The 27,406-nt window shown below is 36.8% G+C and overlaps 1 protein-coding gene across 3 annotated transcripts in view; it reads right to left on the bottom strand.

Annotated features, from left to right (window-relative positions):
• TRIP11 (thyroid hormone receptor interactor 11) overlaps window positions 1-27,406 on the bottom strand; it is a 75,623-nt gene that overhangs the window by 7,560 nt on the left and 40,657 nt on the right. For all 3 annotated transcript variants that reach the window (XM_058292406.2, XM_058292408.2, XM_058292407.2), the window contains 4 exons: window positions 21,316-21,415; window positions 1,721-1,802; window positions 825-939; window positions 102-218 (listed from right to left, as the gene is read on the bottom strand). In XM_058292406.2, the coding sequence (XP_058148389.1) occupies window positions 102-218; window positions 825-939; window positions 1,721-1,802; window positions 21,316-21,415 (414 nt within the window). The remainder of the gene's footprint in view (window positions 1-101; window positions 219-824; window positions 940-1,720; window positions 1,803-21,315; window positions 21,416-27,406) is intronic.

Raw genomic sequence — 27,406 nt, 5'->3', positions numbered from 1 at the left:
GTAAGCTTAAATAAAATAACCTAAAAAAGAAATTCTGTGAGTCTTCACAAATGAGCGTGATGTCACCATTCATATTCAGCAAGAATAAAATCCATTCTTACACTATTAAGCATAGACTGTTGATTTGGTCTCAGCGGTGTGTTAGGAACACTTTTTGATCCTCCTCCAAACCATCCACTCATCCACCTGGTAACTCCACCCTGATCTTCAATGAACAACTGAAAGAATATTTTAAAATAGAAAAATATCAATAAAAAAAAACAACACCATTTTTACATGACTTCAAATACTATAGCAAACCATTCTTTTCAAGTCCAATTCCTAGCAAATGTTTCCAACTGACAGAGTTATGAATATAAAAACATATTATCCCAAGCAATATTTCAAGTAAGTTTTTGGGATTGCCATGCCTCAAATTTAAGCATTCTCATAAGAGAGGTCATTTAGAATTTATAGAAGATTTAAACTAATACCATAAAAATTGAACAAATCTACCTCTTCTCTGTACAGGGGTTCTTAACCAGAAGACCATGAGCTTGAATTGAAATTCAAAAAAACATTATTCTTGTGGGGACATGTTGGTACAGGTGCGATATATTTATTAAACAATACACAGTATAGTGAAGGTTTAGTAAGGGGTCCGTGGAATAAAAAGACATTAGGAACCCCTCCAGTGTAGCATGAAATGATTCCATTTCTACCTTATTGTGAAAATGATATTCAATAAAAATTATATAATACACAGTTAACAGGAAACAATTCTAAATTATGCCACTATTTTCTTAGTGACAAAGGTGTCAGAATGAACTTCATTGCTCAGTTACCTGCTCCATTTCCTCCTTTTTAACACCCAGGATGCTTCCCATTAATCTTAAGACCTCATGACGCTTATTTTTTGGTGTGTGAAAATGTCCAGTGAAGAGGTTTCTCATTAGGACTCTATAAAAATGGAGGCAGAAACAGCTCAAGTTAATTCAAGTTACCCAAACATTGAGTGTACCCAAACAATAATCACATTTTCCCAAAGACAATATTTTAAATATTTTAAAGCTTTTTAAAAAACTTGACAATTCCAATTAAGAATATTTCAGATAAGCCAAAACATACACTTTTAAAAAGCTATCTACTTTCTTCAACCAAATAATCAACTGTATGGTGTTTCATTAGTAATTCTCTATGCCTGCCTGGGTTGATGTTCACCCTAAGAAGACACTTCAGATTTCCCCTCCCTACCTTAAATAGTGACGATAATTCTTGTACTTAATCTTTATGCTTACACTTTCCCCATTTATACTTATTAAAAATTAATTTGCTAATGACATCTAAATTTTTAAAATAATAAATGATATATTGCATACATACCTAGGTTTCAGACTTAATACATTTAAGCTAGATGATACCTTCATTTAAGGTAAAAAGAGCAGAAAAGAATAAGAATAGTTTTTTATTTCCAAAGTACTTCATATTGGGGTGATGTTTAACTCTTCCATATGGTTTAAGAAAAAGAATTTGGGTTGGGGAAAATCTATTTAAAAAACAAAAGGAGGAGGTAGGTATTCTACTGACCCTACATTAAAACAACCTATATCTCATGACTATACAAGAAAAGGCTTTTAAAAAAATTAATCACATATAAATATCTACATGTAGAAGTGTGTTGTTGTTTTTACCATACAAGTAATCTCAATAAAATATATAAAAGTTAAAAGGCAGTGCATACTTGTCCACTTTTCCTTCTGTGCTGTTTACTAAGTTCATCAATTTCTTTTGTACATCATCCAGCATTTCCTGTCGAAGCTCATCTGTTTTTAAAAATGTGAATATAGTTATTAACTGATTAAAAACGGTCTGGATGAAAATACATTATGGCACCTTTACTATGAACTTTAAATATATATAAAAATATATAAATAAATAACCCTGGGCCTCCCTGACCCGTGTGGAGCTGGCCCATGCACAGTGTTGATGTGCACAAGGAGTGCCCTGCCACACAGCGGTGTCCCCCACGTAGGGGAGCCCCGTAAGGAGAGCCGCCCAGCGCGAAGGAAAGTGCAGCCTGCCCAGGAATGGCGTCGCACACACGGAGAGCTGACACAACAAGATGACGCAACAAAAAGAAACACAGATTCCCGGTGCTGCTGACAACAACAGAGCCAACAAAGATGACGACACAGCAAACAAACACAGAGAACAGACAACCGGGGCAGGGGGAGGAGAGAGAAATAAAGTAATAAATAAATCTTAAAAAAAAAAAGGTACCTAACACAACATAGCTCAGGATGCAGTTTGTAGGGCAGATTATTCTGGGTAAGGAATTGCAAAACATACTTCAGATAATTGTTCTAACATACTAATTATATTACTATAGCTTATGCCTGCTTTAAAATTCCTAATATTTAAAAATGAAAAATCCATAAAATTTTGGTAAAATAGTTGGAATTCAGGTAATACTAAAGGCAAAATCTAGAGTTACCACAGGAGAGACACTGTTTATAAATTCAACCGTATATAAGGGCCAAACCCATGAAGTTTATATGAAGATGTAGACAGCAGAGCTGGAAGAGATGTTTACTAACTTCAAGGTAGGTTACAAGTTTTGTTCTGCTGTTTTTGCAGCAGGGCACTAGTTTTCAAATCAAGAGATACTCATATCCAAACACTAAATTCTGACTTCATTTCATGAACATACTTTTTCTTTGAGTTATGCTACCTTTTCCTAGTAGCTGGAAACAAGGTTCCTTATTAGGTATGATTTGCAAAAATTTTCTCGCATTCTGTAGAATGTCATTTCAGTTTTTTGATGATATGCTTTGAAGCACAAAAGTTTTAAATTTTGATGCAGTACAATTTATCTATTTCTTCTTTTGTTGCTTGTGTTTTTTAGAGTCATACTGAAGAAACCAACGCCTAATCTAAAGTCACAAAGATGTGGCCCTATGTTTTCTTCTAAGAGTTTTATAGTTTCAGTTCTACAGTTTAGGTCTATGAACTATGCTGAGTTCATTTTTGAGCGTGGTGTGAGGTAGGGGCCCAACTTCATTCTTTTACATGTGGATACCTAGTTGTTTCAGCACCATTTGTTAAAAAAATACAATTCTTTCCTCACTAAATGGTCTTGGCACGCTTGTCAAAAATCAATATACCATAAACATGTGGCTTATTTCTTGGCTTTCAATTCCCATTACAAAACTTCTCCAAATGCTTTTTGTTCTGCCTGGAAAGCTCTACTTAAACCTGTTTCATTGGCTAATGTCTAATGAACTCCTACTCACTTTTTATGCCTCAGTTCCCAGGTCACTTCATCAAGCAACTTTTTTTTTTCTCTGAACCTCATGGATTAGGCCAGGTCCATCTGCTTTGTGATCTCATACTATCTGTACAATGCTTACGTACCATGCCTAAAATTCTGATTTATATGACATCTAAACCATGTAAATCAGAATTTTGATTTACAGTACCAAACGCATAACCATAGTGTCCAGTTTAACTCTTTGCAATGGCTTGTGGTTTTTAAAATCTAAAATGCAAAGTGTAATTCATATAATAGGATAACTCTACCAAAATAGAGATAGTTGCCATAACCATATTATAAAAGCAAGGTTTGTGTTCAGAAAATCTACTACAAACTTTTCCTGTACGGTCTTTCCGGTAAGGAATTTAAACTTGGACATTAAAAAAGAGAGAGGGAGAGGGAGAGGGAGAGGGAGAGGGAGAGGGAGAGGGAGAGGGAGAGGGAGAGGGAGAGGGAGAGGGAGAGGGAGAGGGAGAGGGAGAGGGAGAGGGAGAGGGAGAGGGAGAGGGAGAGGGAGAGGGAGAGGGAGAGGGAGAGGGAGAGGGAGAGGGAGAGGGAGAGGGAGAGGGAGAGGGAGAGGGAGAGGGAGAGGGAGAGGGAGAGGGAGAGGGAGAGGGAGAGGGAGAGGGAGAGGGAGAGGGAGAGGGAGAGGGAGAGGGAGAGGGAGAGGGAGAGGGAGAGGGAGAGGGAGAGGGAGAGGGAGAGGGAGAGGGAGAGGGAGAGGGAGAGGGAGAGGGAGAGGGAGAGGGAGAGGGAGAGGGAGAGGGAGAGGGAGAGGGAGAGGGAGAGGGAGAGGGAGAGGGAGAGGGAGAGGGAGAGGGAGAGGGAGAGGGAGAGGGAGAGGGAGAGGGAGAGGGAGAGGGAGAGGGAGAGGGAGAGGGAGAGGGAGAGGGAGAGGGAGAGGGAGAGGGAGAGGGAGAGGGAGAGGGAGAGGGAGAGGGAGAGGGAGAGGGAGAGGGAGAGGGAGAGGGAGAGGGAGAGGGAGAGGGAGAGGGAGAGGGAGAGGGAGAGGGAGAGGGAGAGGGAGAGGGAGAGGGAGAGGGAGAGGGAGAGGGAGAGGGAGAGGGAGAGGGAGAGGGAGAGGGAGAGGGAGAGGGAGAGGGAGAGGGAGAGGGAGAGGGAGAGGGAGAGGGAGAGGGAGAGGGAGAGGGAGAGGGAGAGGGAGAGGGAGAGGGAGAGGGAGAGGGAGAGGGAGAGGGAGAGGGAGAGGGAGAGGGAGAGGGAGAGGGAGAGGGAGAGGGAGAGGGAGAGGGAGAGGGAGAGACTATTATTAAAGTCTGAGTCAGTAACAGACATTTTGGATTCTTAATGTGTACATATATATTATGAGCATATGGTGCTATTTGGGCCTTTCCTAGCACTAGGCTCTGAATATAAATAGAATTCTCAACTATTCAGAGGCTGAGCAGCAAGTAAAAAAACTTAGCTTGTCTCTGTTCTGACTTAACCATCCCATTGACGAGCTATATTAAGAGCCAAGATAAAGATGGTCTTCTCTTCCTCTCTCTGCTCCTTTGCAAGGATATAGAAAAGTAGCAGAGAAAGAGAGGTCAAACTTACCCTACTCCTACCTTTTCTTTCTCTGAGATTTCACTTCTATCCACTTTCCTCCAACATTAATAATTTTACATTGATTACATGTCAAAATGAAAATTTGGGTATTTTACATTATGTAAAATATATATGGTTATATATCCTTTAAAAATAATATATGATTAAGATTAATTTCCCCTGTATTTTTTTTTTACCTTCATAATGTAGCTACTAAAAAAATTAAAGTTACCTATATGGCTTGAATTATATTTCTATTGAACAGCATATCCAGCATATCCAGAATATAACCATTATACCGTACTCTTATTTAAAAAAAAAATCTTTAATGATAAACAAATCTTCAGAGTAAAATTAATGAAGTATTGATCCTGATAAAAATGATTTTAGTAAAATAAGGCAGAAAATTTAACTTTATGAAAAACTGATCAGTAAAATTGTCTTAAAGTTCAAATAAAAATATTTTCTAGGTGAAAAGTCATTAACATTGACAACCTTTTGATTAAAATTCTGGTATTCAAAAAAAATTTTTTTGGTACGGAGAAAAGTAGAGTTAAAACATCCTCAAGGCCAGAATGACAGTATTAAAAATTCCTAGACTCATTATCAGAATATACAATTAGTCCCTGAGCTGATAAGACATAGAATTAAGAATTCTGCATGCCCTCTACAGTCGTGCAAAGGGCAGTTGAAAATTCAAGTAGTAATTTAAATGTATTCTAATATTTGAATCTAGGAAAAAATCTCAGAATCTGGGGATAGGGGCTGGAAAGATGGTATTAAGTAGGAGAGGTTTGAAAAAAAGTGACACACCTACTTCAAAGGTCCCCAAAGACTCCTCTTTTTCTCCAGGTACTCTATTCTTATCCCCTCAGAAATTCTGAATACTTCTCCCCAAAAATAGAAGACTAATTCAAACCACAATTTGAAATTAGAACTGTATTTATATGGGCAGGCAAAATCCAGTTATTCAGAAATGGTATTTAGCCAAATACAACATCCCTATGAAAGAAATCTAACATGCCAAAATAATTCTTTGTACGTTAAAAAAAAAAAAAAGTGGGGGGATATGCTAAAGTTAAGCAACAAAACAAGGGAGATATAATCTAGTTTGGAAGAAGAATTACTCTGCACAACATATTTAAAACCTACTATACATCAGAGCCTCTTCTCTTTAACTCCTGGAGTTGATGTCATGGACTTCACTTGATTTAAAATCAAAACTGAATATAGGGAAGCAGATGTCACTCAAGCAACTGGGTTCCCGTATACCATAAAGGAGGTCCAGGGTTCCATTTCTGGGGCCTCCTGGTGAAGACAACCTGGCCCACGCAGTGAGCTGGCCTGAGTGGAGAGCTAGCTCACGTGGAGTGATGGCCTATGCAGGAGTGTTGGCCCAAGTGGAGTGCTGGCCCACACAGGAGTGCTGGCCCACATGGAGAGCTGACATAGCAAGGTGATGCAACAAAAAGAGACACAAAGGAGAGAAAATAAGGGACCAGGGAGCTGAGATGATGCAAGAGATTGAGCGCCTCTCTCCCATTCTAGAAGGTCCCAGGATCGGTTCCCAGGGCCACCTAAAGAGAAGAGAAGCAGACACAGAAGAACACACGGCGAGTGGACACAGAGAGCAGACAGCGAGTACAAACAATGAGGGTGGGGGAGAATAAATTTTTAAAATCTTAAAAGAAAAATTGAATATAAAATGTAATTGACTACAACAAATCAGCACTGCAAAATTTCACATTTTATTTGTGATTAATCACACTGCACTAGGACCTACCATAACACTCTCTTCAGAGAACATCTTAAAATTAAGTCAAATTCCTTAAAAAGTCATTGGGATATTTCATGACTAAGCTTCCTTAGAGGAGACCCAAATCAGGTTTAGCTACAGTTACCTGGCTTAAAAAAGAAATATATATGGAGCACAGGGGTTGAGAGTCAAAAAACCTGTATCTGAATCATGACCCCAATACTAGACAACTTTGTTGCCTCTTTTGTAAAATAAGCATGCTTATCTCAAAGCATTTTGAGAGAACTAAACGAAGAATCAAATGTGACTCTTCTAAATGGTAAAGTTCCACAGAAAGCATTAGTATTAATTTGTCTGATTTCTTAAAATAACCAAAGAATTCATCCTTTAACTTAGCCTCAATCAATATATGTACCACTTTGGTGAACATTAACATTTCTGTGATTTTTCCTCCATTTTGCCATATTTGTCATCTTTAAGAACCACAGCAAAGGTATTAAGAGGAGGAATTTAGATGACTTTCTTTATATATAAAAATGGCAGTAAAGTGGGGTCTGGCATCTTATTTGCACTGGCTACCTTAAAAATGAATTTAAATTTGATTCAACCTTAAACCTAAATATAAAGAAATTTAGCTTCCTCATTCAGTTAAATATAATCAAAGCAAAAGCTAGAAATTAGGAGATATTTTTACTACAAGATCACTCATTATGGCACCAAAAAGTATATTTTAAAGGTATCCTATATTTATTTGCAATTTGAAGTTAAAACATATTAGCATCTGCTGCTTCTTCTAACCCTGTATTTTCAACCATTTCAGACCCAGAATTTTAAGACAATCTGGAATACATGATGGATGTAGTCTCGTTCCATAGTTATAGTTAGTAATTACTGAGTAAAAAGTAATTTTTAAAATTCCACTTCCTAACAATGAACTCATAGGAAAAGAATTTTGTTAATATACTATAACCAGAAATTTGAATTTTACTAGATCAGAATCTGTGATTCTGTGAAAATGAAATAGGTTGAGTTTACTGGATTGTTTCTACAGTTAACTGAAGTTTGTATTTGTACTTGAAGATTTTACATAAATATTTTTAAATCACTACATCAAATTTATTCTCTCTTGTCCTCCTCCCTCAATCTTTAAATATGTGGATAATTTGTACTAGATTTTTCCATAGCAAAACTGATTTTTTTATTAGAGAAATTGTAGGTTTACAGAAAAATCAGGCATAAAATATAGAGTACCTATATAACACCCTATTATTAACACCTTGAATTAATGTGGCATCTTTGTTACAACTAATGAAAGAATACTTTCATAACTGCACTATTAACTATAGTCACTGGTTTACTTTAGAATTCACTGGGGTTTTTTTTCATGTGGGTTTTTTTTTTAAAGTTAGTTAACATACATACAACCTAAAATTTCCCTTTCAACTACATTCAAATATATATATTTCAGAGCAGTAAATTACATACGAAATGTTGTGCCACCACCACCACCATCCATTACCAAAACTTTTCCATCAGCCTAAATAGAAACTATATACAATTTTAAGCATGAACTCCCTATTCCCTACCACCACCCTGGGCCCCGATAACCTATATTCTAGTTTCTGATTCTACGGATTTGCTTTTTCTGATTATTTCATATCAGTGAGATCATACAATATCTGTCTTTTTTGGTCTAGCTTATTTCACTCAACATGATGTCTTCAAGGATCATCTATGCTGTCGAGTGTATCAGAACTTCATTCCTTTTAATGGTTGAATAATATTGCACTGTATGTATATACCACATTTTATTATCCATTCATTTGTTTATGGGCCCTTGGGTTTTGGCAATAGTGGAATAATGCTGCTATGAACATCAAGTGTGCATGTATCTGCTGAGACCCTACTTTCCATTCTTTTCGGTACATACCAAAAAGTGAGATTGATGTATCATATAGTAATTCTATTCTTAACATTCTGAGGACTCCCCAACTGTCTTCCATAGTGGCTGCACCATTTTAGTTTCCATGAACAATGAATGTTCTTATTTTTCCACATGCTCTCCAATGCTTGTAATTTCCTGTGTTATTAATAGTAGCCATTCTGGTGGGGATAAACTGGTATTTCATTGTGTTTTTTATTTGCATTTCCCTAATGGCTAATGATGTTGAGCATCTTTTCATATGCTATTTAGTTATTTGTATATTCTCTTTGGAGGGAAATACCTTCTCAAGCCTTTTGCCCATTTTTAATCGGGTTGTCTTTCTGTTGTTGAGTTGTACAATTTCTTTATGTATTCTGGATAGTAAAACCTTATAAGATAATGTGATTTCTAATTATTTTCTCCCTTGCCCTTTGATGCCCAAAAGTTTTAAATTTTGATGAGGACCCATTTCTCCACCTTTCCTTTTGTTGCTTGTGCTTTGGGTATGAAGTCTAAGAAACCACTGCATAGGAAGCAGACTTGGCCCAATGGATAGGGCATCTGCCTACCACACGGGAGGTCCGCGGTTCAAACCCCGGGCCTCCCTGACCCTTGTGCAGCTGGCCCATGCACAGTGCTGATGTGTGCAAGGAGTGACATGCCACGCAGGGGTGTCCCCTGTGGAGGGGAGCCCCACGCACAAGGAGTGTGCCCCATAAGGAAAGCCACCCAGTGTGAAAGACAGTGCAGTCTGCCCAAGAATGGCGCCGCACCCACGGAGAGCTGACATAACAAGATGACGCAACAATAAGAAACACAGATTTCCAATGTTGCTGCTAAGGATAGAAGCGGTCACAGAACACACAGTAAATGGACACAGAGAGCAGATAACTGGGGGGGAGGGGAGGGAAGAGAAATAAATAAAAAAAGAAAAAAAAAAAAGAAACCACTGCCTTTAAAAATTTTTTTCATTATTTATTATCATTTTTTTAATGTTACATTAAAAACATATGAGGTCCCCATAGGCCCCACCCCACCCCCCTCACCCCACTCCTCCCATAACAACAACCTCCTCCATCATCATGGGACATTCACTGCACTTGGTGAATACATCTCTGAGCACTGCTGCATCAATGAGAAACCACTGCTTAACACAATGTCCTGAAGATGCTTCCCTACATTTTCTTCTGGGAGTTTTATAATTCTGATTCTTATATTTAGGTCTTTGATCCATTTTGAGTTCATTTCTGTATATGGTGTGAGGTAAGCCTCCACCTTCATTCTTTTGCATATGGACATCCAGTTCTCCCAGTACCATTTGTTAAAGAGACTACTCTTTCCCAATTGAGTGGACCTGGCACCCTTGCTAAAAATTAGCCATAAAAGTAAGGGTTGATTTCTGAACATTCAATTACCTTGATCTATACGTCGTCCTTGTGCCAGTACCATGCTTTTTGATTACTGTGGCTTCGAAATAATTTTTTTTTTAATAAATTTTTAGGAGGTACTGGAGATTGAACCTAGGACTTCATACATGGGAATCAGGAGCTTAACCACTGAGCTACATCCACTCCCCAGTGAGAGATTTGTTTTTTTTATTTGTTTGTTTTTAGGAGGTACCAGGGATAGAACCAGGACCTCGGACATGGGAAGCAGGTGCTCAACCACTTGAGCTACAGCTGCTCCCCTGAAATAAGTTTTAAAATCAAGAAGTGTGAGTCTTCCAACTTTGTTCTTTTTCAAGATGGCTATGGTTTGGGGTCCCTTATCCTTTCATATAATTTCAAGACTGGCTTTTCCATTTCTGCATAGAAGGCTGTTGGAATTTGGATTGAGATTGCATTGAATCTGTAAATTGAACTGGGTAGAACTGGCATCTTAATATTTAGCCTTCCAATCCATGAACATGGAATACCCTTCTATTTATTTAAATTCTCTTTGATTTATTTTAGCAATGTTTTGTCAATTTCCATGTACAAGTCCTTTACATCTTTCATTAGATTTATTCCTAGACATTTGATTCTTATAGTTGCTATTATAAATGAAGTATTTTTTAAAATTTCTTCTTCTGATTGCTCATCACTAGTGTATAGAAACAGTACTGATTTGGGGTATGGACCTTGTACCCTGCCACTTTGCTGAATTCATTTATTAGCTCAAGTGCTTTCCTTGTGGATATTCAGGATTTTCTTATATACAGAAAATAGGATATAGGATATCATCTCTTTTTGTTGGACTGACCCCTTTATCAGTATATAATGAGCTTCTTTCTCCCTCATAACAGTTTTTGACTTAAAGCCTATTTTATCTGTTATTAACATAGTTATTCCAGCTCTCTTTTCGAGACTACTTGCATGGTATATTTTTTTCCTTCCTTTCAATTTCAGCCTACTAATGTCTTTGAATTTAAGGTGAGTCTCCTGTAAACAGCATATAGTTTGAACGTGCCATTTTATTCATTCTATCAGTCTCTGCCTTTTCACTAGAGTTTAATCCATTTATCTTTAAAGTCACTACTGATAATAGAGGACTTTATTTTGACATTTTGATATTAAGTCTTTATAAGTCATACTTTTTTGACTCACAATTCTTCTGTTAATGCATACTTTCATATTTATTTTAAATTTTTTAAAATTGTACCATATTGTATCCCTTATTTCTTTCTGGATATATTTTTCATATAATTTTCTTGTGGGTATCATGAGGTTAAAATTTAACATCCTAAATATATAATAATCATTTTTATTTGAAACCAGTTAAATTCAATAGCATACACATACACTATTCCTATACCCTCTCCACTCCCCACCTACTTTTGTACTTGTTACAAATGATATCTTTGCACATTGTATGTCTGTCCAAAACAATAGATTTATCACTACTTCTATGCATTTGCATTTTAGCACCAGTAAGAAGTAAGAAGTGGAGTAACATACCAAAAAACACAATACGTAGTACTAGCATTTCTAATTACTATATGGTTACCTTCACTGGAGGTCTGTATTACTTTATGCTGCTTTGATCCACTGTCTGGTGTTCTTCCCCTCCAGTCTGAAGAACTCCCTTTGGCATTGGTTGTATGTCATGTCTAGTGGTAATGAACTCTATGAGCTTTTATCTAGGAATGTCTTAATCTCTCCCTCATTTTTGAAAGAAAGTCTTGTCAGGTGTAAAAATCTTGGGCAATTGTTTTCTTTCAGCATTTTAAGTATTTCAACCCACTGCCTTCTTGCCTCCATGATTTCTGGTGAGAATTTAGCACTTAGTATAATTGGTACTCTCGTATATAACTGATGCTTTTCTCTTGCAGCTTTCAGAACTCTTTCCTTATCCTTTGCTCTCAACAGTTTGAACATGATGTGTCTGGGTTTTGTCTTCAAGTCTATCCTGTTTGGTGTTCACTGGGCTTCTTGCTTGTGCACATTCACTTTTTTTTTTTTTTTTGCCACGTTTAGGGAGTTTTCTGTCATTGTTTCTTTAAAAATTTCTTCTGCTCATGTCTCTTCTTCTCCCTCTCTCTGGAACACTCATAATATGTATATTGGTACACTTGATGGTGACCCACAGGTCTCTTGGGCTATTTTCAGTTTTTCTAATTCTTTTTACTCCTCAGCCTCACTCATTTTGTCTTATCTTTGAATTCACTGATTCTTTCTTCTGCCAGCTCCAATCTGCTGTTGAAATCCTCCTGGGGATTATTCATTTCAGTTATTGTGGTCTTCAACTTCAGTAGCTCTGTTTGGTTTCTTTTTAAAATTGCTATCTCTTTATTGGGAGTCATATTCCTTCATTATTTTCCTGATAGCCATAGTTCTTTCTATGCATTTTTCATCTCCTTGAGCATACTGAAGATCATTTTCTTTTTTTTGGAGGTACCGGGGATTGAACCCAGGACCTCACACATGCAAAGCAGGCCCTCAACCACTGAGCTCCACCCCCTCCACATGAAGATCATTTTTTAAAAAGTCTTTTGTCCAGTACGCCCATGGTCTGATCTTCTTCATGGACGGTTTATGAATTTTTATCCTGTTCCTTTGGGTGGGCCATCATTTCCTATTTCTTTGTCTTGCAATCTTTTGTTGCACCTGGTGCACCTGTACTATATTTTTAAATGTTACCTCTGATATTTAGTCTCTGAGCTGCCTGTTTTTTGAGTTTGTATCCAGATAGTGATAGCAGAGATTTTCTTGACATAACAAACCAAACAAATCAATTCAAAAAACATCCTTTACAGTCTGCAAATTGGTTTTGAATTGGTTGGTACTCTCCTCTGGAGTTCAGCCCTCCTATCAAGGTCAGCCAAAGGTGAATGTAAGGTGCATCTCTCTTTTCTGAGCCTGTTTGGTCCTTGGCTTGTGCTTGCTAGCGGCTTTAGGAGTTTCCCTGCTTACAGTAATTTGAACACCCCCTATACTCCTTAGGGAACAGAACTTCTCTCTCCTGGGTGCACTGTCACAGGATTTAAAGCAGGTAAACCTTTGCTCTAGGCTGCCTAATTCAATTGTTTCTTATACCATTTTTGCTGTTCTAAGTTGTTTTTGCCTGGAGGGAAACTTCTGGGAGGGGGTGCTGAGCTGGAGAGGAATTTCCCAGGTTAGGCTTTTCTTGTCAAAACGAAGCCAGAGATCCATAATGGGAGCACCAGACAGCTCCATGCTGCATTGGGAGGATATAAGGAAGAAGCCAGCAAAAATATCAAGAGCTTCTCCAAAGGCTCTTTAAAACTGCATTTTCTTGATTCGCAATTGCTCCTTAAATGCAGTGCTTTAAATGTTTTCCATAGTTTAGAGGAAGGGTAATGTCATTAAGACTCCTCTGCCACTTTTGTCCCAGGTGGGTTGGGAGAGTAGCCACCCTCAGAACTGGGTCTCCAGCTATCTAAAGTAGCTGATAAAGCAGTGATTAGCAATTGGACTGCACACCCCCAGATCTTGGGGAAATAGGTCTTTATATCCCACCCTGGCACTAGCACACTGCACCAGGGGCTGGAACTGAGGGCATTACTGCTGCCTGCCATGAGGATGGGGGATGCTGCTTCAAGGAGAGTGAAATTCATTGATATTTTCTGCAATTTACCAGCCTCTTCCCTTGATGCTGCACAGTATTCTAGTAGACTCCAGAGCTTCAAAATAGTTGATTTGGATAGTTCCTGCCTGTTTAATAGTTTTTCTGGTGGAGGGAACGATTCCTGGAGCTTCATACACTACCATCTTCATAGAATCTCTCACAAAATATTTCTAAAAGGCAATATTTTGAGTCAAAGCTATACGTTTAATTTTAAAAGGTATATATGAACTAGCCATACTCCATAACAATTGGAAGTTTATCAGTGAAAAAAAGTCATTATGATAATTTTGTTACTTACTGAATATCATCATCATTCTAGAAAATATACTAATGACAAAAGGCTTTCTAAACTGCAGACTGGATATTAACTCATTTCTGAAATCAACCTGCTGCAAATCAGCATAGACTACACCTGGCCCCTAAAAAGTGTTTTGTTCAGGCTATAAAGGATTTAAACAAAATCTTAACTTAGATGTTAACATTAAAAAATTGGAATATTTCACATAAAAATCCAGATTCCCAATATCTCTTAAAAGATCTGAAGATCTGGCAATAGTATATCTACATTCTAATATGGCACTAAGTGGCTGGAGCAGAGAATCTGCTGCTCCCAATAAAAAACATTCTCTAATTTACCAGGTATCTACTTTTATATTACCATTTTAGCCCCAGCTGGCAATTAGTGTTTGTGAAACATTCTTATACAGTTTCATTTCTCCTTATAACAACCTGATTCCATCATTACCTTCCCAGCACTCCCCATCAATACACCACACACACCAACTATTGGTCATTACTAGTCAGCCAGCTCTACAGCCAGTTTCCAGATTGTGTCAACAATTCGTATGAATTTCTCCCTCGGTCAAGAATGCTCTTCCAGGGAAGCGGTTGTGGCTCAACTGATTAGAACACCCATCTACCCTATGGGAGGTCCAGGGTTCAAACCCAGGGCCTCCTGACCCGTGTGATGAGCTGGCCCACGCACAGTGCTGCTACACGCAAGGAATGCCGTACCACTCAGGGTGTCCCCCGCACAGGGGAGCCTCATGTGCAAGGAGTGCGCCCCGCGCGAAAAAAATAAAAGCGCAGCCCACCCAGGAGTGGCGCCGCACACGTGGAGAACTTACGCAACAAGATGACACAACAAAAAAAGCAACACATTTTCCTGGTGCTGCATGACAAGAATGCAAGTAGACAGAGAAGAACACACAGCAAATGGACACAGAGAACAGACAAAAAATAAAATAATGAATTCCTAGGTAGTCTTATTAAAAAAAAAAATGTTCTTCCCCAACTCCCGGTCTGCTTAGCTTTACCTATTCATCACTGAAGTGCAGTCACATACACCCTTCACAACTTGTAACAGAGATATAAAGACGGGGATCACTAGAGGTTCTGAGGGGAGGGAGAGGAAGTAATGGGTATAACATGGGGCATTTGGGGGACAGTGGAATTGTTCTGCATGATATTGCAGTGACGGATATGGGCCATTATATATTCTGTCAAAACCTATAAAATTGTGTGGTGCAGGGTATGGGCCATTATGTAAACTGCCTAACTGTAAACTCCTGAAGGCAGGACCACTGTCCCTTATCTTTGCATCTCCAGTGCCTATTTTAGTGCTTAGTACACAGCAGATAAACAATGACTGTTTGGTATATAAATGAAAGAATGATTTTTGGGGGGAGGGAAGGGAGAATACCTGGGAAAAAACAACAAAACACAGAACAATAACAAATGTTTTATGTTCTGAATTACTTATCTATATACATAAAAAAACAAGGGATAGTACACATAAAATCCATCAAATCAAATCATTCTCATCTCTCCATAATTTACTTTTTCCTTTATATTTAAAGGAAGTATTAAAACATGAATCCAATCTCTAAAACATATCTCGGTTTCAATATTAGGGAAACACATATAAAAACACAGCCATTAAGTTGAAAAGGGCTTAATTATTTACCTTATTGATAAAAACTTTTTTCTTAACTTAAATTTTAGCATTGTATAGTATATCCAGATGTTTATATCATCTCAAATAATTTTTTAACCATTTACAGCTATTCAGAAACCCGCATCTGGTACTTCTTATATGTTTCCTCTAAAATCACTGCTTCTGCCAAAAACATCTATAAAGAAATCCCTCAAAAGGTTTGGGTAACAAAGCGTCTGGGAATGTATTTGGCCTATGTTCAACAGGACATTATATGTTTTCTTGTATAAATCATATCCTGGAAAATGGAATGTCTTTATTTAAAATAAAACTCTGCCATCCAGCAACATAAAGGTAGTTTCATGAAAAACACTTTAAGCTTCTTTTATATTTGTAGTTTGAAAACATGTTTTTATGCTTCATATTACAGTAGACTTCACTGGGACTTATTTTATATGTTCTTTTAGATTTCCTTTTAAAAAACATTCTAAGGAAATTTTCCATTCTCAACTCATAGAAGACTTTCTAAAAAGCAGTCACTAAATCTTTTAGAAAAATAAATTCAGTTATGAAGCCCTTAAGTACAGATATAAACTAGCAGATGGACCAAAGAATTTCCCAATTCGAAAATCTAAATTAGCATTCCTTAAGAAAACTTCTTTTTCTTTGTCTACCATAAAACTCACCACCCTTTTGAATAATGGTTACGAAAACAGTAACTATCTTGCAATTTCTACTCCAATTTTATCCAATTTTTTTTTCATTTAAGCAGGAACTTATTTCTAGGATGACGGTAAAGACCAAGAAGTGAAAAGATGGAAAAGTCAAATTTAGCCATAAATATACCAAGATAACACATCTCTTAATGGTTTAACTACAGTCTAGGTTTATACAGGTGTATATTTTCTCATGAATGACAACTCCATAGAAATTCTGATCTCTCATCAACTCAAGCAAGTTGATTAAAGACAATGGGGGAAGTGGACTTGGTCCAGTGGATAGGACATCCGTCTACCACATGGGAGGTCCGCGGTTCAAACCCCGGATTTCCTTGACCCATGTGGAGCTGGCCCATGCACAGTGCTGATGCGCGCAAGGAGGGCCCTGCCATGCAGAGGTGTCCCCGCGTAGGGGAGCCCCACGCACAAGGAGTGCGCCCCGTAAGGAGAGCTGCCCAGCATGAAAGAAAGTGCAGCCTGCCCAGGAATGGTGCTGCACACATGGAGAGCTGACACAGCAAGATGACGCAACAAAAAGAAACACAGATTCCCGTGCCACTGACAACAACAGAAGTGGACAAAAAGAACAACATGCAGCAAATGGACACAGAGAACAGACAACTGGGGCATGGGGGTTGGGGAGAGAAAGAAATAAATAAATAGCAAATCTTAAAAAAAAAAAAAAGACAATGGCCTGTCTGCCTCATAGAGGACTAGTGTCCTGAATTTGAAGGAAAAAAAAAACATACATATTCCATACATATGAAGGAGTATTATCCAGCGGTAAGGAAGAATGAAGCTGTAAGAAAGAATGAAGTATTGAAGCCAGACACAAAAAGACAAATATTGCATGATCTCACTGATATGGACGTAGCATCTGGAAGATAGGTTACCAGGAGATAGAATGGGAGTAGAGAATGGTGAGCACTCATTGCTTTATATGAGCAGAATTTATAATTAGGTTGATTGTAATGGTTTGGGATGGTGAAGCCTGCTAAAATGGGGCTTAGCTCTTATGGGACAAATGGAAGGAACTGCTTTGCTTGCAGTTGTAAGTACTCTTTGCTACATGAACATACATAAACTGTAAGTGTATAGTAAAAGTTGTGAACTTACAAAATTATCATCATATGCAATTCCTTTCCTCTGTCCCATAATATCTAAGTCCCCTCTCAGCCTGAAGTAGACAGAGTAGACATCATCCCAAATCACATACATAAACTGTAAGTGTATAGTAAAAGTTGTGAACTTACAAAATTATCATCATATGCAATTCCTTTCCTCTGTCCCATAATATCTAAGTCCCCTCTCAGCCTGAAATAGACAGAGTAGACATCATCCCAAATCCCTCAAGACTGAAGAATGAACAAATATAAGGGGGGAGTATAACTGCAGACGAAAGTAGATTTATTGATATTGTAGTTATTATCTTGTTTTAACAGAATAATTTGTAGATATGAAGATAGTGGTTGCCAGAGGTAAGGAGGGGAGGAGGAGGGATGAATAAGTTGAACACAGGGCATTTTTTGAGTGTGAAACTGTCCTGTATATACTGCAATGATGGATACATGACATTATATATTTATCAAAGTCTATAAAACTGTACGGTATAAAGTGTAAACCATAATGTAAACTACAATGGTTAGTAGCAATGCTTCAATATCAGTTTATCAGTTTTAACAAATGTACCACACTAATGTAAGATGTTAATACGGAAAACTTAGTGTGTGGAGGTGGCAGGTTATATGGGAACTCTCTGTACTTTCTGTGTAATTTTTCTGTAAATCTAAACCTTCTTTAAAAATAAAAAAATAAAAAATAATAAAAATGTTAAGATGGTATGTGTAATAAGTCTTTGTAACTACTGGAAAAAGAATACCTTCACATAAAATGTTGAAAGTATAATTTCTAATAAGTATAGTAGTAATTTTTTTGAAAGCCAACTATTGTCTATTAAAACATAGTAGCTATAATACCTTAGGGTTTTCTTTCATTCTTGCTTTCCCATGGTATGTGTTGGGCATTTAGGTGCATTCTCTCTCTCTATTTCTCTCTCTCAAATGCTACCATTGTTTTAAGGCTCCTGTCAAGTTCCTTTCCTCCATGGAATGTCCCCTGACCCTCAATGGGACTTTTGGAGAACTAAACATGTACTGTCTTATGATCACTGTTATGCATCAATGTCTTGAACTACTAGCTTAGGTGGATTTATGCTAGTTATTACTTTAGTTAATCTCCTTGGAAAACAGGATCCTTTCTAGCATCTCACACACCATCTAACATGAAGCCAAGCAAATGGTTCTCATTAAATGCTTAATGTCTGATAAGGCATTTTCATACTTTTCATACAGAGCTTGTAAATGTCCTCAACCCATAACCAGAATTACATATAAATGGCACTAACAATTACATACTCTAAGAATGATTTGAAATCATTCTACTGTTTTATATTGGTGTTAAATGCAAAGTTGTCTTTTCATATTTGACCAGACTGAATTACCTCATCTCTGATAGCAATAACATAATCAACCATTTTGAATAAAATACCACTTTTTAAAGTAAGTTTCCTAATATTGTTTAAATGTTGAAACTGTATATCAACTAATCATCGGTCTACAGATGCTTAGAAATAAAACAATACTGTGCCTCTACAATTCAAATCTCTATGTACTTTCTTACAGCAAAAACCAATCTGTCTTTTTTTAAATTGTTTCTCCTGGCAAATATTTTTGCTGTCTGGCCAAGTTTTGTGTTAAAAATAAAGTACAACATCCATCAAAATTTAAAAGACTTAATGATCTATGAAAGAAAATATACAGTGATTCTTTTGAAACAACCAAGCTAATCAAAGTTTCATTTATATTATCAAATCAAAAAACTGCAGCTTTGAGAAAATAAAACCACATTTGTGTTTAGAGATTTAAAAGCGATATTAAGCACTTAGGTAATAAAAGAAAACAGACTGTTAAGAAGAGCTGTAAATACAAGAATGACTTTTAAGACATAACAGAACTATCTCTTTACTCCCCACTTCCTGTCTATGCAATACACACTGGCCTATTGCCTGCCCTTTTGAACACCAGTTGTGCAAGCATAATTAGAGCAATTTCTGTAGTTAATATTGACTCTACAAAATGAGTTCAAATTCCTATACATTTATGATGAATATTAATTGCAAATTTTTACATGTAGAGAACATAGGCTACCTAAGCCTTATCAGATATAACCAAGAAAACCTGAAAATATTTTACTAATGGGGTTAAATGGATACCTGAACAACCATGTAACAGTGTAGGAACTCTGATAATGTTTATCAACTACATTTAGTCATAGAGCTTTTAATTCTAGCATCATCTTCTAAGAATGGCTCAGGTAGGTGTCTAAAAGGGACGAGGTGGTATTAGATATTACATTAGCATGACATATAACACCAAGTTGTCACGTATCAATATGTTGGTTCAAATATTGTCTTTTCACGTCCATCAGTCTAGCCCTACCCTAAGATATCAGTTCTTCAGATATCAATCCTTGGGTTCACAGGAAGTCCCTTAGTGTATTTCCTCTAGGTTTCCCATTCATCTTCTAGATAATGCTATTTAAAGCACAGGCCTTCAACTTAACTAGACTGTTTTCCCAAAAAATACGGCCTTAGGTAAGAGCAGCCATGTCAATATTTAGTGTACAACACAGAGGATACTGTTCTATCTTCAAGGAAGATGGAGAAATATAGAACAAAGTATAAGTCAGACTAAATAACCGTTTTCCTAACAGGAAGAAATTTAGAAAAGTGGAAAGATCACGAAATTTGGTAATGGGGTAAAATGATCCAGGTTCAAATCTCAGTTCTTTAGCCTGTAAAATGGAACTAATACCACTTACTTCAGAGTTGCTTATGAAGAGTAAATGAAGAGAAGACTTAATAATACAGTGTATGCTATGTAAAAATGTCCATAATAAATACTCAATATTCCCTTGCTGCCCATTTCTAGCCTGTCCACTAGATTGAGAGGTCCAATGCTGGCCAAACCCAACAAAGAAAACAGAGGACTTTTAGATGGGTAGTAATTTACCTCAGAATTATCAAGTTATCCAGCAAACAACTACCTCACATTTATTTAATTGCTTTTTGTGTTCCTAAAGGTCTTAGGACCTGCTGGACTTAAGCCAACATACCTTCCCTCGTCCTTTGGTAGCCATGCTTCAGTGGTTCTTGTCTGCTTGCCTTCTTTGTATATAAGTCACTGTTTCTGTAGTTTGACATATCTCTGCCATGCCATGTTTTTTGTTTATATCTAATTTCTATTTTATGTTAGGTGGTATGTATTTCTTAATTCTTTAATTATGTGCTTAACCCAGACACCTAAATTAATATATTTCTAGGCTCAACTATCTCCTTTCCAATAATTCCAAACCATTATCAATTGCATGCAGCCCTAGAGTAGCTTCGACTTCCTGGTGATTTCTAAACTGCAGATAAATGAGGACAAGCTGTTTTCGTCAGCTCTTAGATTCCACAATATACTGTGAATTACCTGATTAACTGAGGACAAACTCATAACCCTAATCACAGGACTCACCTTAGGGAATTGACAGAGCAGATGAGAAACCTTACAAGCATCAAAAAATATAAGCTCAGTGCCTGTGTATAAAGTACCATCTACAATCATAAAAGGAGAGTTGTACCTCAAACATTCATTCCACAGAATGCTAGTCTTTTACTTGAAACTCTGCCCTCTATGGCTTTAGGTGGGATGAACATGGATTGATAAAGAAGAAGTCAACCATAAAAAGTTAGATAGGTCTAAATCAATCCCCTCGATGGTCAATGGGGTGATAGCAAGACAAATGGATTGTTCAATACCCAGGAAAACTAACCTGACAGCCAGGGCCAACTTAATGACTCTGGCTACATTAGGGCCATATTCAAATAGAAGTAAATTGGTCATGACATGGAAATGGAAGTCACACTTAATAAATTTGGTCTCACTCAGTTGTGCCAATGCAGGGGAGGAGACTTCATTTGATTCTAACACTAGTCTTGTAGAAAAAAGAAAGAAAAAAAAAACCTACTTTGTTTTTTAAGTTCTTCAATTTGTTCTTCTTTCAGATCTAACTGTTCAGTAAGTCTTGATGCTGAGTCCAATGCAGCATTTGCTTCATCCAAATGTTCCTTTGAGGGAGGAAAGCTCATTAAAATGCAATATGCAAGAACAGTATCACAAACTAGAGCTAGAAGACATCTTAAAGTCAACCCTTCACATTTCAGCTGGTGCAGTTCATACAAGTAATAGGTTTGAGTATAGAGTCCACACCTTTTTCATAATACAATACTGACTTTTAGAGGGAGCTAAGTAAAAAAGCAGATGTTGAAAGATAACATTTTGACAAAAGCAAAAAAGTGACAATAAAAGAAATCAGAAAAACTACAAAAAGCAGATACAAAAAGTCAAGAATATAGCAGCAGATGTTCTTGTTCTTTTTAATTTTTTCAAGTCTGATGGGCATGAAGTGATATTTCATTATTACTTTATTACTTGAATTTTTATTTCTCTGACTACCAATGAATGTGAGCATTTTTCCTGTTGACAGGACAGCTGGATCTTCTCTTCTGTGAAAATCCTCTTCACATACTTTGCCTGTTTTTCTACTGAACTTTCGCTTGTCAATTCAGAAGAGTACATTGTACATTAGACATTACCCCTTTGTCATCTGTGCTACTACTATTATTTGCCAGAGGTGCCATTTGTATACTGACTTTATCTTTTGCCATATAAAAGTTTTTAAATTGTATATAATTGTATATACAATTGTAATCAAACATGGCCTACTTTGCTTTTACAGCTTCTGGAGTTTTAGTCTTAGTTAGGATCTTCCTTGTCCCTAGACTATGCATGCAGCCTCACAGATTTTCTTGCAAGATATTCAATATCCATATATATACACACATATATATGTCTTTAATACAGTGTTTCTCAATGGAGTGCTTTTGACATCCCTGGCCCTTCATTGTTAAATACCAGAAGAGCCACCCAGTCAGTATAACCAAAATACCCCCAGATTTCCAGAACCATCCCCAGTTGGAAATCCTTGCTGTAATTCAACTGGAATTTATTTTTGTATATGGTAGAAGATAGGGGTCCAAATTAGTTTTCTTCCATATGGACTGCCAGTTGTGCCAATATCACTTATTAAATAAGCTATCATTTTCCTACTAATTTGAAATCCCTTCAGTTTAAAATTCTAAAATATATCTTGGGCCCTATTTCTGGATTCTCCTTTAATTCCACTAACTTAGCCAATACGATAGGTTTTGAGATCTTGTTAGACAAGTCCCCCTTCACCGATCTTTTTCACAATTTTCTTGGCTATTCTCTCGTATTTATTTACCCATGTAAATCAAACGTAAGGTTATTCAATCCAGTTAAAAAAATAAAAAACCCTCTGTTGAGAGTCAAGTGAAATTGCATCAAATTTTACATGTTACATTTTTCCCCAAAGTTATTTTATACCTTTTATTATCAATGTTTTGAATGGAATATATTTGTTACTTTCCATTTCTAGTACTTGTGGCAAGAACAGAGAAAAATTATTGATTTCTATATTGAGCTTATATTCAGCAAACTCATCAAACTACCTTATTAATTCTAGTAATTTACAGGTCTCTTGGGATTTTTAAGTATACAATCAAATCACCAATAAGAGATAGTTGTATCTTTTCTATTACAACATTTATACTAGTTATTTAATTTTCTTGTCTTGCTTCATCTGTTAGACTCTCCAAGAGAACTTTAAATAATAAAAGTGGCTCAAGCATTTGAGCGCCTGCTTCCCACATGGGAGGTCCCAGGTTCAGTTCCAGTACCTCCTGATAAAACAAAAACAAACAATAAGCAAAAACAAATGAAAAGGGAAGCAGATATGCCTCAAGCAGTTGGGTGCCCACCTACCACATGTGAGGTCATGGGTTCAGTTCCCAGTGCCTCCTAAAGAAGAGCAAGACAATGAGCTGACAAGACTGGGCTGGCATGGTAAGCTGATGCAACAAGATGACACAAAAAGATGATGCAACTAGGAGACACAACGAGAGACACAACAAGTAGGGAGAGGATGTGATTCAAGCAATTGGGCACCTCCCTCTCACATAGGAGGTCCTGGGTTCATTTCTTCATGCCTCTTTTAAAAAAAAAGGGAGCAGACAGTGAGCATGAACAATGAGGCGGGGGAAGGAAGACATACATACATACATACATATTTTTTTAAAAAACTGAAAAAACCAGCCCAGGGAAGCCAATGAGGATCAGTGGTTGAGTGCTGTCTTCCCAATCTCTGGCTCCTGGTACTTCAAGAAAATAATAATAATAATAAAGGTGATAGTCCTTTGTTTTAACTGAAATGCGTTTAGTGTTTTGGGTTTACGGTAATAGATGCCATTGGTTTTGTTTGTTTTGTAGGTTTTTTTCTACTTAAGTATTTTCCTAAAATTTTTATTAGGACTATATAACTGTTGGATTTGATTGTATGCTTTTTCAGTAAGTACTTAATAATTTCTAGGTTTTTCTCCTTTAATTTGTGACAGTGAATTCCCTGAGTGTCAATCATGCTCCTATTTCTGGAATAAATCCAACTGGTTATCATGTATTACTCTTTTTCATATACTGCTAGGTTTCTATTTGCTAATATTTTACTCAGAACTTGTGCATCTATACTTATAAGGAAAATTAGTTAACATATTTTTTTAAAATTTTTATTCAATCTTAGTAGTTTACTGGTTTCATAAAGTGAATTAAGGAGCCTTCTATCTTTTCATGTGTTCTGGAATAGTTTAAATAATACATTAGCCTTCTTCAAGGTTAGGGGGACAAAACATTGGTAGAAGAAAGAATAAGTGAAACTGAAAACAGAACAGCTGAAATTGAAGTAAGAAAACAATGTATCAAATTGAGCAGGGGCTCAGAGAGTTGAATGGCAACATGAAATGCAATAACATACATGTCATGGGAGTTTCAGAAGAGAAGGGAAAGGGGAGAGAAAGAGTATCTGAGGAAATAATAGCAGAAAATTCCCCAACTCTCACAAAAGAAATGAATTTACATGTCCAAGAAGCACACCATAACCCAATCAGAATAAATCTGAATAGACCTATTCCAAGACAAATACTAATCAGAATGTCAAAACAGGAAAATTCCCAGAGCAGCAAGGGAGAAGTAAACTGTCATATACAAGGGATGCCCAGTAAGACTCAGTACAGATTTCTCAAAAGAAACCATGGAGGCAAAAAGACAATGATATGATGCAATTAGGACATCAAAGAGAAAAACTGCAAGCTAAGAATTCTTTATCCAGCAAAACTGACCCTCAAATATGAAGGTGATTATAAAATATTCACAAACAGAAACTAAGAGTTTTTTAAAAATTATCATTTGCAGGAAATATTAAAGGAAGCCTTAGAACCAGAAAGAAAAATACAGGAGAGAGAGGCCTGAAGGAAAGTATAGAAGAAAGAACAGCAGAAAGGAAAAAAAAAAAAAAAAAAAAGCAGACAAAAATATAATATGACATATAAAAATCAAATAATAAATTGTTAGAAGTAAATAATGCATTTACAGTAATATCATTGAATGTGAATGGATTAAACTCCCCAATCAAAAGATACAGGCTGGCAGAATGGATAAAAAAACATGAGCCATCCACATACTGCTTACAAGAAACTCACCTTAGACTCAAGTATTCAAACTGGCTGAAAGTGAAAGGTTGGAAAAAGATACTCCATGCAAATAGTAAGCTAAAAAGAGCAGGGGTAGCTATACTAATATCAGACAAAAAAGACTTTAAATGCAAAAAAGTTAAAAGAGATACAGAAGGTCTTTATATATTAATAAAAGGGACAACCCACCAGGAAGATAAGACAGTCATAAATATCTATGCACCTAACGAGAGTGCCCTAAAATACATGAGACAAACTCTGGCAAAACTGAAGGGAGATAGACTTCTCTACAATAATCACTGGAGACTTCAACATCCGACTCATATCATTAGATAGAACAAACAGACAGAAGATCAACAAAGAAACAGAGATCTTGAACAATATGATTAATGAGTTAGACCTAACAGACGTATACAGAATGCTACATCCAAACTCAGAGGGTTATACACTCTTCTCAAGTGCCCATGATATTTTTCCAGGATAGACCACATGTTAGAGCATAATGCAGCTCTCAATAAATATTAAAAGACTGAAATTATACAAAGCACCTTCTCAGATCCAAGTGAAATCAGTAAGTACATTGAGACAAATGAAAATGATAACACAACTTAACAAAACTTATGGGATATAGAGAAGGCAGTCTTGAGAGGTAAGTTTAGATCCCTAAACGCCTACATTAAATAAAAACTACTAAACTCAAAGATTTAAATGAACAACTAGAGAAATTAGAAAAAGAATAGCAAACCAATCCCAAAGCAAGCAGAAGGAAAGAAATAATACATATTAGAGCAATTGAGAACAAAAAAAAAACAGAGAAAATCAACAAAACCAAAAGCTGGTTCTTTGAGAAGATCAACAAAATTGACAAACCCCTTGCTAGACTAACAAAGAAAAAACAAAAGACAATATAAATAAATACAATCAGAAATGAAATGGGGGAAGTTATGATTGAACCCTCAGAAATAAAAAGACTCATAAGAGGATATTATGAGAAACTATATGCCAACAAACTAGACAACCTAGATGAAACGGACAAATTCCTAGAAATGCACAACCAGATGGCTTCAGAGGTGAATTCTATCAACCACTTTGAAAAGTGTTAACACCAATCCTGTTTAAACTCTTCAAAACAATTGAAGAGGAAGGAAATTTACCCAACACATTTTATGAAATCAACATCGCCCTAATACCAAAGCCAGATAAAGATAACTACAAGAAAGAAAATCACAGATCACTCTAATGAACAAAGATGCAAAAATTCTCAACCAAATACTTGCAAATTGAGTCCAACAATATATCAAAAGACTTATACATCATGACCAAGTGGGATTTATTCCTGGTATGCAAGGCTGGTTCAATAGAAGAAAATCAATCAACATACTATACCACATTAACAAATTGAATTAAAAAACCATACGATCATCTCAATCAACACAGAAAAGGCGTTCAACAAAACAGCATCCTTTTTTTATTAAAAACACTTCAAAAGATAGGAATATAAGGAAAATTTCTCAATATGGTAGAAGACCTATATGAAAAACCCACAGCCAACATTGTACCTCAATGGGGAAAGGCTGAAAGCCTTCCCTCTAAGATGAGGAACAAGACAAGAATGCCCACTGTCACCATTTTATTCAATATTGTACTAGAAGTTCTAGCTTGGACATTTAGACAAGGAAAAAAAAAATTAAAGGCATCCAAATAGGAAAAGAGGAAGTAAAACTCTATTTGCAGAAGACTGACCCTGTATTTAGAAAATTCTGAAGTATCCAAGACAAAGCTACTTGAGCTAATAAATGAGTTCAGCAAAGTGGCAAGATACAAGATTAACACACAAAAGTCTGTGATGTTTTTGTACACCAGTACTGAATAATCTGAAGAGGAAATCAGAGGAAATTCCATTTACAATAGTAACAAAAAGACTAAAATACCTAGGAATTAATTTAGCCAAAGAAGTCAAGGACCTATATGCAGAAGACTACAAAACAATGCTAAAAGAAATCAAAGAAGACCTAAACAAATGGAAAGACATTTCATGTTCATGGATTGGAAGACTAAATATTATGAAGATGTCATTCAATACAGATATAAATTCAATTCAAAACAAATCAAAATTTCAACAGCCTACTTTACAGAAATAGAAAAGGCAATTATCAGGAAGCAGATGTGGCTCAAGCAATTGGGCTACCACCTACCACATGGGAGGTCCCGGTGCCTCCTGGAGAAGGGGAACTGGCATGGCAGGCAGGCACAGCAAGATGACAAAACAAATGAGACACAAAAGAGGAAAAGACAATGAAAGATAAAACCACCAGGGAGCTGAGGTGGCTCAAGTGACTGAGCACCTTTCTTCCACATGGGAGGTCCCGGGTTCAGTTCCCAGTTCCTCCTAAAGAGAAGATAAGCAAACACAGAAAGAGCAATCACAAACAATGGGGGGGGGGGGGGAGGGGGAAG

The sequence above is a fragment of the Dasypus novemcinctus genome, chromosome 3 (assembly GCF_030445035.2).
Source record: "Dasypus novemcinctus isolate mDasNov1 chromosome 3, mDasNov1.1.hap2, whole genome shotgun sequence".
NCBI classification, from domain to species: Eukaryota; Metazoa; Chordata; class Mammalia; order Cingulata; family Dasypodidae; genus Dasypus; species Dasypus novemcinctus.
The sequence above is the reverse complement of the archived record's forward strand: the minus strand, read 5'-3'. Positions and strand labels throughout refer to the sequence as shown.